We start from the raw sequence: 11,256 nt of genomic DNA on the forward strand, positions 1-11,256 counted from the left end.
AGGCTTTTGCACAGCAAAGGAAACCATAAACAAGATGAAAAGACAACCCTCAGAATGTGAGAAAATATTTGCAAACGAATCAACAAAGGATTAATTTCCAAAATATATAAACAGCTCATGCAGCTCAATAGCAAAAAAAACAAACAACCCATTCAAAAAAATGTGCAGAAGACCTAAATAGACATTTCTCCAAAGAGCACATACAGATGGCCAAGAGGCACATGAAAAGCTGCTCAACATCATTAATTATCAGAGAAATGCAAATCAAAACTACAATGACATATCACCTCACACTGGTTAGAATGGGCATCATCAGAAAATCTACAAACAACAAATGCTGGAGAGGTGTGGAAAAAAGGGGACCCCCTTGCTCTGTTGGTGGGAATGTAAATTGATACAGCCACCATGGACAGTATGGAGGCTCCTTAAAAAACTAAAAACAGAATTACCATATGACCCAGCAATCCTACGATTGGGCATATACCCAGAGAAAACCATAATTCAAAAAGACACATGAACCCCAATGTTCATTGCAGCACTATTTACAGTAGCCAGGTCACGGAAGCAGCCTAAATGCCCATCGAGAGACGAATGGACAAAGAAGATGTGGTACATGTATACAACAGAATATTACTCAGCCATAAAAAGGAACAATATTGGGTCATTTGTAGAGACGTGGATGGACCTAGAGACTGTCATGCAGAGTGAACTCAGAAAGAGGAAAACAAATATCATATATTCATGAATATATGTGGAATCTAGAAAAGCGGTACAGATGAACTGGTTTGCAAGACAGAAATAGAGACACGGATGTAAAGAACAAATGTATGGACACCATGGGGGAAAAGCAGGGGTGGGGGGAGGGATGAATTGGGAGATTGGGATTCACGTATATACACTAATATGTATAAAATAGATTACTAATAAGAACCTTCTGTATAAAAAATAAAATAAAATTCAAAGAAAACAAACAAAAAAAGGAATAAATGAGATATACCATAAAACAGTGCTTCTCAAACTTTAATGTGCATGTGGATCACCTGCAGGTGTGCTTAAATGCAGACTGATTCAGTAGGTCAGGGGCAGGGACTGAGCTCCTTCCTTTCTGATAAGCTCCCAGTGATACCAGGCTGCTGCCCACAGCAGGAGGGGACAGACTGCTCAGTCCAGCTGACTGTTCCCTCCCATTTATGGATGTCTTATCTCCCTTACTGATCTCACCTTCCTTGGGAGAAAAAAATATTTTTTTCAGTATTTGTATCCTCCGAAGTTCTAACCTAATCAGAATGCCTTCCATATGGTAGGCATTAAACACATGCCAACTGAATGAATGACATCCAGCTTTTAACAGTCATTACTTCTATGGCTATAGACAGAATTGTTTCTTCTTTGAATTAGCTTATTTTAAATAGAAACATATTTTTGAAAACTGAGAAATCAAAACAGCTTTCAATCTACTTTTTTTTAATGAAGAAAAAAAATTGTATTTGCCGCACAATACAGTGCTTTTTTTCCTCAGGCTGACCTAATCATCTTTTTTAAAAATCCACGATTAACTTGTTAAAATTATCTTCTAATGATTCTTCCATTTTTTCGTAAATAATAATTTAATAAATCAAAGTAAGTCATCTGGTTTTCTGGGGAAGTTTTAAAACTAATACCAAAAAAAAGTAATCATTTTCTTAGGATGTACCTTATACTTTTCAAGCAGCACGATAAAATTATAAGGACATCTTAGGAAAGGTAACATGTAAAAAATAAGTCTGACTTTTAGATTAACGGCACCATAAAAAAATCAAATATTATTATTGCTATCAGTAGGTAGCTCTTTTGCAGTTTCGTGGGTTTCTCCGCTGATTTTCTGTGATCACCGTGACAAGTGACTAAGTATCTAGGGCTGGCTTCTAACACTTGTAAATATTACTTGTTAACCTGATTACATCTTTGTTCCATGCTGAGAAAAATAGTATGTTGATGTTTCAAGCACTCAAGAAAAGAACAAAGGTGGAGTATTATTTTCATTTCTAAGATGTTTACCTCTACAGTTTCATGGCCTTTTTGATGTTTTTGCGATGAGTTTGCCAATTACCAAAATAAACAATTATTTTTGAGTAACTAACGTAGGATAGTAACCGAGAATCAAGTTTTTAAGCAAACCGCCGAATTAAAACAACGTAACGGTCTTGCAAGTAAACATGGATAACCGGGTTTTCGCTTCCCCACACATGAAGCACATCAATCCCCCCGATATGGCGACCCGGAGCCCCGAGGCCCAGTCCCGCCTCTGACGCCGCGACCGCGCGCGCTGGTCCGGCTGGTACCGCAGCAGAGACCAGGCCAGCGCACAGGGATCTACGAGTTCCCTCTGGAGTTTGCTCTTTCGTCTTTATTAAAGTTGGGTTTTTTTGTTTTTTCGTTTAAGACAATACACCAGGAGGGTACCATAGCGCCAGCCACCGAGCAGGCACTTCGGAGCCTGGAGCCTCGGAAGGAGCGGCAGTGTCCTCGAGGAGGTCCTCCAACGTCCCCATTACGGAGGCAAAATGGTGGCCGCGAACGCCAGCCCGCTGGCCCGGGCGGGGTTTCGGCGCGGCAGGGGAGGAGCCCGCCAGACTCTGGCGGCCGGATCGGTCCTCACGCAGGCCCGCCCCGGGGCCCACAGCCCGAGAGGCTGCCGGCGTGGCGCCTGCGGCAACCAGAGCCCGGTCGAGGGATTGGAGGCGGCGTCCCCGAGACCGTGAACAAGGACGCCATTATGGCCCTCCCCTGCCAGCGCCTCGGCCGCAACCCGCGCTGGAAGCGAGGCTCGGGGCTCGGAAAAAGGGACGAGGAAGGGGGTCGGAACCAGGGCCGGGCGGGAACAGAGAAGCGGGAGGGGCGGGAGGGGCGGGAGGGGCGGGAGGGGCGGAATGGCTGCCGGGCGGGAGCGGAGGGGCGGGAGCGGAGGGGCGGGGCGGGGCGAGGCGGCAGGAACAGGGGAGGGGGCCTCCCTTGCAGGGCGGGCGGCGGGACCTGGCTCGGTCAGCCCTCTCACTGCGGGTGGGGTCCAGAGGTAGGGCGACCCACCCTGTCCGAAGCTCCCCCGTGCGGCCCGGGATCGTGGCGGGCGGCTAGGGCTGCGCTCCCGCGGCGCCTCTTACCTGTGCCTTCCCTGTCTCTGTCGTCCGCCATCTTGTTGCGGCGCCGTCGCCGGGGAGAGCGCTGTCGCTAAGCTAGGTCGCGGCGTCCTGGCCCCCTGTAGCCCTGCGGCTAGTCGGCCCTGGAGGATAGGCGGCTCCGAATCCCGAAGGAAGAAGACCCTGGGCGTGGGCGGGGGAGGGAAAGTTTGGAGCGCGCGCCCTCCCCCTTCCCGCCATGACCCTCTGGCGCCCGGGAGACCGGAAGCCCGGACCCGCCGCCGGCGACCACTGAGCCGCGTCCGGGGCTTCAGCCTATTCCTTCAGTACCGAGGCCTGAGCCCTGGTTTTTCTGGCGTGGAGGAAATATTTAATAATAAAGTTCCGAACCCCTCCTTTCCCTTGTTTATGATCCGTTTGGGGACACAATGCTCTCCCCCTCCCCTCCAGTTCGAAGGATGTGGCGTTGCTCGATTCTTTCTACTGCATATTTTAAAACGCAATTGGAGAGATGGGTGCAGAACTCGGCTCCGGGGTGACAGAACCAACCGGCAATCCCCCCTCCTCTTCTTCCAGTCCGCACCCCGCGGAGAGGCCGGACCTGGCCCCCCGTTTTCTCCCGTCCAGTGCTCGCCGTCCGTTCCCAGAGATGGGGACTGCACGGCGGGCGAGAGCTGGAGCTGGGACGGAAAACTGGGCCGGCGCGGGAGGAAACCAGAGCCATTAAACTGTTATTACTGGAGGAGCGGAATCGCTGTAGAAAAACGTGTAAAATCGGCGCAAACACTGCGTCGTCAAGGCTGCGATTTCTGATACAAAATAGAAGGTTCTCGGGCCTCCCTGGTGGCGCAGTGGTTGAGAGTCCGCCTGCCGATGCAGGGGATACGGGTTCGTGCCCCGGTCTGGGAGGATCCCATATGCCGCGGAGCGGCTGGGCCCGTGAGCCATGGCCGCTGAGCCTGTGCGTCCGGAGCCTGTGCTCCGCAACGGGAGAGGCCACAACAGTGAGAGGCCCGCGTACAGCAAAAAAAAAAAAAAAAAAAAAAATAGAAGGTTCTCATAGCAACAAAAACGTGCCCATCTTATGCTCACTGTTACGTACATGAAATTTCTTGTGAAATTTGACAAGACCTCCAGTTAAAATTACTGGGAGGGAAAGTTTTAAATCTCGCTTTTCTAAAACTTCGAAGCCGTGGCATGTTAAGTTTTTGTCTCATTTTAAGGAAAAATTCACTATACTAGCATATTTTCTTTTAAAAATGATTCTTGAGTAATGTGCCTAATAGTATGGTTCAAGCAAATATTTTTTTAACGAGTTTTAGATGCTATTTAAATGCATGTGTGTACTAATTTAAATTAGTTGATTTTATGTAAAAATCGATTATAAACTTAACTGTAAATATTAAGAGGGCTTCAAAATAAAAGGTATTTAATGGTTTTACTGAGTTTTTATGCTCATATTATTCTGCTTCTATAATCCCTCAGTAAACCCTAAAGAAAACTGACTAATATTCTTTATTAAAATATTTTTTCTGTAGGAGATATATGGTGCTGCATCAGCATTCTCTCTGAAATTGACTATAAACAATTGAATCTTCACAAAATGGCTCGTATTAGAAGATATATACTTACATAAAATGAATACAATCGTGAACAGTAAGGTCTTAATGCCGAAAAATAGCGAAAAGTAGTCATCAGCACTCATGTATATTTAAATTTCATAGTCATCATGGTCTAGCTATTGTTTTTTTAAAGACCCCTCTTTCCATATGGACGATGAAGGCCTTTGAAATAAACGTGGGAAACGCCAGCTTTAGTCTTCAGGCCTGCTACTGTGCCTTTTCATGTGCTGCTTTCAGTTCCTTTTTACGGAATGACTTTCCCTCCTCTCTCTCTGCCCTAACATTCACCCTCCCACAGACACACATATGTCCCATCCCTGTTGTCAGTGACCTCCTGAAAGGTCATGCACTCGAAGCTTTCCCTATCAACCCGTTACTCTGAGGTCCCTGACAACCCGTTGCTCTGAGGTACCATAGCCATACTGTCGACCCAAATCACATTGATTTTCAGTGACTTGTTTCCCCCTAACAAACGGTAAGCTCTTGAGGACAGGAAGTGCTTTATTTGTCCATATATCCGCAGTGTCTAGGACAGCTTTTCAATGTTTATGTCTAAAATAATGTGCATTTTTAAAATTAGGACAGAATTTAGTCTTCTCAATGACTTATTAAGAAAGCTTTAAAAAAAAAAAAAAAAAGCTTTTCATTGTCTAGATTATTTCAAACCACGTTTATCTCTACTCTGAACTTCTACAGCATATTTAAGGCAACACTCTTTAAGTTTGGATGAGTAAAAACAATTTATGTTAATTAACTCCTCCCCCCAATTAGATTTGAAGACTGGATCCTAATATATGCACCTTTTGTATACCCACAGTACCTATGCCAATTTGGGGCACATACTATGAGCTTAATACGTACTTTTCAATTGACTAATTAGCTGATGAGACATAAAAGTCTGTAATGATTCTGGAAAACTTTCCACAAAGTGAAGAAAAATGGTTATCCAAGTGACAATTTAAGCCCACTCTGCCAATCAGTGGGGCCAGAGGGATGTGTACAGGTTATGTCTTTTTGCATGATTGAATTTATAGTGTTAAATTTCTTCTCACAGGCATCTGTTCTGTGCCCATGAGGGAGACAGAAATGTTTCTTCTGAATACAGCTGACTCACTTACCTAAGGTGTGGGTAAAGTGGAAAGGGTAAGTGGTGTGAATAACGCAAAATGACAGTAAAAAATCTTCACAGCACCTTTACTGTCCTAGTATGGAGATTGTTGACATCTCCTTGGACTAGGAATAATTTTTTTTAAACTGGATTTTCCTCAGCCATTGCCCTGTACTGACCTCATGATCCTAGGCAAGGTCTGTAATCTCTTTAAAACTTAGTTAACTTAGAAAAATGGAGATAGCAATGTCCAAGCTCCTTGCCTTAGAGTTTTCATGAGACTGAATAGATGTAACTGAAAGCTTTGAAAATTTTAGAGAACTTGTGAGGAATCCCCACTTCCATGTAGGAAGGAGTACTTAGAGGTCAAACCCCAACTTCTTTTCTGAGATTCAACTTCGACTTGGAGAGTTTCCTTTTCCAGTGCTTCAGCTACACGACTGGGAGGTGGTCTGACTCCAGGTCTTACACAGGTTACTACTAGAATCTGCTGCCTGCCTGATGTGATCTAGCTTACATGATAGAGCTTCATCTTAAGTTTGTGGCCCCTTCCTGATTTCCACCTTGCCATTTTTAAATCTTACCAAGCATGAGCAGCCTTAAACATATCTAGCTTCCTTGGGCTCTAGACCCAGGAAAGCGAGAGGGATGGTGTTACTTCTCTGGTCTAATTCCAGTTTTCTAATGGAACCTGCATCCCTTCCTTGGATGATTAACATCAAGAATGTCCAGCCTTGGGGCTTCCCTGGTGGCGCAGTGGTTGAGAGTTCGCATGCCGACGCAGGGGACGCGGGTTCGTGCCCCGGTCCAGGAAGATCCCACATGCCACGGAGCGGCTGGGCCCGTGAGCCATGGCCGCTGAGCCTGCGTGTCTGGAGCCTGTGCTCCGCAACGGGAGAGGCCACAACAGTGAGAGGCCCGCGTACAGCAAAAAAAAAAAAAAAAATAGAATGTCCAGCCTTTCAAGGAAAACACTACTCCTACACTACCCCTACCCATAAGGCAAGTAACCTAACCCTGTGATCTGAAAAGGAGAACCTTATTAGAATACAACAGAATAAGAGTACAGTTTCATTACAGTTACAATAATAAAAATAACTCTTTAAATACTTTGTATATATTATCTCTTTTAATCTTTACGAGGCTGATAGCAACTCCGTTTTACAGATGAAAAAGCTATATATTCACATTAATGGCCTGTTTAAGGTTTCAAAGCTGGTTGGTAAGAGCTGGCTAGGAATCTAGTTCTGATTCCAGAGCCACTCTGCTATCCTGCTTCTTTATAAATGTAAGATATCATCGTTATATTCTATTTCGTAACCTGAATATTTAGAGAAGAATGTTAAGGGCAAAAATTCTGGGCGGAATTTGTCACCTTCCTCCCCCACTTTTTTTTTTTACTGCTTCAAAACATCAACCAAAGCAACTGGCAGAGACTCTTAGGAACTTTAAAGCAACCAGATAATGGCATGCATGTTGTCCTTGTCTGGACAAAGAATTAAGCTAAAGGCCTAGCAGGAGAGGAAGTGAAACCCACTCTTCTACCGGGCCCCAGTGGTCTGCTCACCTTCTTTTCTTTCCTTCCCACCTTCCTGCAAGCTGAGGTTTCAGGTCTCTCAGTAATGAGGGAGAATTGTGTTAAATCCTTGGCTCTGGACAAGAGCGTATTCAGTGCCAGAGTTCCTTCAGGCTTTTCAGGGAGACCCAGAGCAGGAAGCTGGAACTGCAGCACTTGTGGGCAGCTTGAAAGTAAATCTTACATGAAACCACAACTCTTAAAGCATTTGGAAAAATAACCTCCTGGCCCTACTTCTGGCAGAAGTACATGTTTCTTTCTATTTCCCTTAAGAACACACATTGACACAACAAGTTACTGTTTAATTCATTGCTTAAGCATTTCCTGTTCTAAGCAGCACTTTTCAGGGACACTCATTGCTAAGCAACTTTTGATGAGTCCCTGTTCTTTATTCATTGAAAATCAGACCTGAAAGGGGAAGGGTGGTAGCTAACCCAGAGATTCAAAAAATGTTCATGATCTCTTGTACAACTTCTTACCCCTTAAGTGTGAAAATAGAGGAAAAGCTAGAATTATACAGGTAATTGACTTTGGAATAATTTTTTTTAGTTCCAGCTTCAAAAATAAATCTTTGAACTTAACTTTCACTTCTTATCATGTTTACATTAGGAGATAGAACTGTATAGAAGAATTAAGCACGTAGCCTTAGGAGGTAAATGGACCCAGGATTGAACCTCAGTCCACTGTTCATTAGCTATATGACTTTGGACATGTTATCCTCTCCTCTGTAACCTTGGTTTCCACATCTGAGGTTACACGGAGGTAAGGAGATGATTGACCAGGTGGGACATGGAGGCCACCTCTGCTTCTCCCTTAACTTCTGGACTGATTTAATTTCTTGAGACTATGGCCTCGGGACTCTCTGCTGACTCTAGGGCCAATACTGATAATATTTGGAGCATTTACTATGTTCTAGGAATGATGCCCAGCATTTTACATCATCACAGTAACCTTATAAGAAGAACACTGATATGGTTCCCTTTTAAAGATGAAGAAAACCAGAGTTAAGATCCCAAAATTTCTTCTCTGAGAGGAAAGGTGGCTTTTCTCTGCTGAGCTTCAAAGCCTTTCCTGAGATGCCTCCTCAGAACCTTAGTCTGGATGTTCCATTTCCTCCTTATAACAAACCACTGGGACACGACTGCTTTCCTGCCTCTTGAAGGAGGCGTTGTCCAGTCAACGAGGTGAAGAGGGGGTCTGTGAGGGGGCCGGAGCATCCCAATCTCTCTAGCTCCACCTTCCCTGCTACCCTTGGTATGACCATGTAGACATTTTTTTTTTTTAATCTTAAGGGTTTCACTACTGGCCTACGGGGAAAGAGATAGGATAATAAAATTAACAAATGCGGATGTTATAAACGTCCTGGAAACTTAAAAAATTTTACAGACATGGTTCCTGATTCATAAAGCTCTTGACTCTCTCTGAGATGGTAAGAGCCTGTGCCTGGCTCTTCCTTCACTCTGCCATTCCAATACTGCCACTACTGAAATTAATTTTCCTTCCCAGAGTTGTTTTTTTTTTTTTTTTTTTTTTTTTTTTTTGCTGTACGTGGGCCTCTCACTGTTGTGGCCTCTCGCGTTGCGGAGCACAGGCTCCGGACGTGCAGGCTCAGCGGCCATGGCTCATGGGCCCAGCCGCTCCGCAGCGTGTGGGATCTTCCCGGACTGGGGCACGAACCTGTGTCCCCTGCATCGGCAGGCGGACTCTCAACCACTGCGCTACCAGGGAAGCCCCTTGTATCATTTTTTAAATTAGATTCCACGTATGAGTGATATCATATGATATTTGTCTTTGAGAGACGTGGATTTTTAAATTTCAGATACTGAGAAGTAAATTCATACTATTATTTTGTATTATAGATAATTCCAATACTGTTTGCAGCTTTAGAATTGAGCAGAAAATGATCAGTGCTGTGCCTCATCTTGACTTTGTAGGCCTGGCCTGTGATTATGGCCACTTACCCTTAGTAAAATGCCTGTGAATAGCAATCAGTTGAGACTGCCCACTCTCCTGCACTGGAGGCTAACTCCTTGAAAAAGTTCCACATTATCTAGTAACTGCCCTAGAACAGAAATCTGCAACCCCTTCCCCAAGAGAGAATACCACTAAGCAAAGCAATACAAACATAAAAAGATTTTTAAATCTTCACAGGTTTTACTGGGTTTTTCTTTGTACTTTTTTTTTCTTTTTCAAGTCAGCTGTATTTTCAAGAAGGTAAGGGAAGGTGTGAGATTGGGAGGGAAGAGCGGTGACAGGAAAGAGAGGTTAGGAAGTTATTTTTAGGAAGGCTTGGAGGGGAAGGGAAAGTCAATTACATACAGGGAGTGGGGCAGGGAGGCTAAGCCAAGGGAAAGCTAGTTAACTGGGGAAGGGCTTACTTAGTCCTCTGGTCCCTCTTGTTTCTTCCTACATGTTCACAATTCTAACTCACCAAGTAGTGAAAGAAATGCAGCTGCGAACTCCTGGGTGGGAGGCGTGACCTTGTTCATTTTAGCCTCCCTCTCCATTCTTGGAGAAGGAAGTTTCATTCAGTTATCAGAAAATATTTATGAATATTTTATGTCCTGTGTGCAGGACGGTCTGTTAGGCACAACAGAAAGTACCGAAACATGATAGCTGATAGCTGCCTTCCTTTTGCTGAGATACTTTTAGAGCTGGTAGCGTTAAACTAACAATCTTTTGGGAATTCCCTGGCGGTCCAGTGGTTAGGACTTGGTGCTGTCACTGCCGGGGCACAAGTTTGATCCCTGGTCAGGGAAGTAAGATCCCGCAAGCCTTGTGGCCAGGCCAAAAAAAATAAAGAAACTAGTAATTTGGGGGGTTTGGGTTTTTGGGTTTTTTGTCATCCAATCTCTTGGTCCCGAAGGTTACTAATTATTGGCCCACAGGACTCAAGTACCCACCCACCAAAGCTACTTTCTCCTTCATATGATGTATAGTGTGTACTATACCCTTCCCATAGTCTCAGCGTACCCAACAATGGTTTGTATCTACAGTATGTGATCAATTATTAGTTATCCAGAACACCATAGAACTGTGTCATTGGATTGAACTAATGGTGTCTTTTCTCCAGGAGATAAGTGGTTGCAAATTTAACTAATTTGACTAAGTCTATTTACTAGGTTGTTTTTGTGTGTTTGTTTGTTTAGGCTGCTCTGTGCAGCTTGCAGATCTTAGTTCCCCAACCAGGGACTGAACCTGTGCCCCTGTATTGGGAGCGTGGAATCCTAACTGCTGGACTGCCAGGGAAGTCCCTCACTAGGTTGTTTTATTTCAGTGCCTGGAGTGGGTCCCAAGGCCTTTGAATTCATAGACCTTTAACTAAGTAGAATATTAACTAGAAATTTAGTACTAACTATGGCTTACATCTCATAGAGGAATGTATGTTGTAATCATACGATGATGTTTTTTGTGGAAAAAAAAATATACAACCAAGAATGTAATAAATACTTTTAAAATTGATGTCCACAAACACAAAACCCTCCCTGGATGATCTTAAATAACTATGCCTATACAGAAATAAGGGTTAAAGCATATCTTCTTTTTTTTTTTTTTTTTTTTTTTTTTGCGGTACGCAGACCTCTCCCTGTTGCGTCCTCTCCCGTTGCGGATCACAGGCTCCGGACGCGCAGGCCCAGCGGCCAAGGCTCACGGGCCTAGCCGCTCAGCGGCATGTGGGATCTTCCCGGACCGGGGCACGAACCCGCGTCCCCTGCATCGGCAGGCGGACTCTCAACCACTGCGCCACCAGGGAAACCCACGTATCTTCTTTTTAATGGCCTTCTCTTTAAAATGTGAGTGATATGAGTGTCCAGTAGACTGTGTTCTTTCTTT

At 44.5% G+C, this 11,256-nt stretch overlaps 1 protein-coding gene across 1 annotated transcript in view; it reads right to left on the minus strand.

The window, feature by feature from the left end:
- DRC8 (dynein regulatory complex subunit 8) overlaps positions 1-9,911 on the minus strand; it is a gene marked incomplete at its 5' end in the record, with an annotated part of 134,264 nt that extends 124,353 nt beyond the window's left edge. The window contains 4 exons of the mRNA XM_082612218.1: positions 3,141-3,299; positions 3,666-3,844; positions 7,414-7,601; positions 9,854-9,911. Of these exons, the coding sequence (XP_082468344.1) occupies positions 3,141-3,299; positions 3,666-3,844; positions 7,414-7,601; positions 9,854-9,911 (584 nt within the window). The remainder of the gene's footprint in view (positions 1-3,140; positions 3,300-3,665; positions 3,845-7,413; positions 7,602-9,853) is intronic.
- Between the last annotated feature and the right edge of the window lie 1,345 nt (positions 9,912-11,256).

The sequence above is a fragment of the Mesoplodon mirus genome (genome assembly GCF_964341445.2).
Source record: "Mesoplodon mirus genome assembly, chromosome: 3".
NCBI classification, from domain to species: Eukaryota; Metazoa; Chordata; class Mammalia; order Artiodactyla; family Ziphiidae; genus Mesoplodon; species Mesoplodon mirus.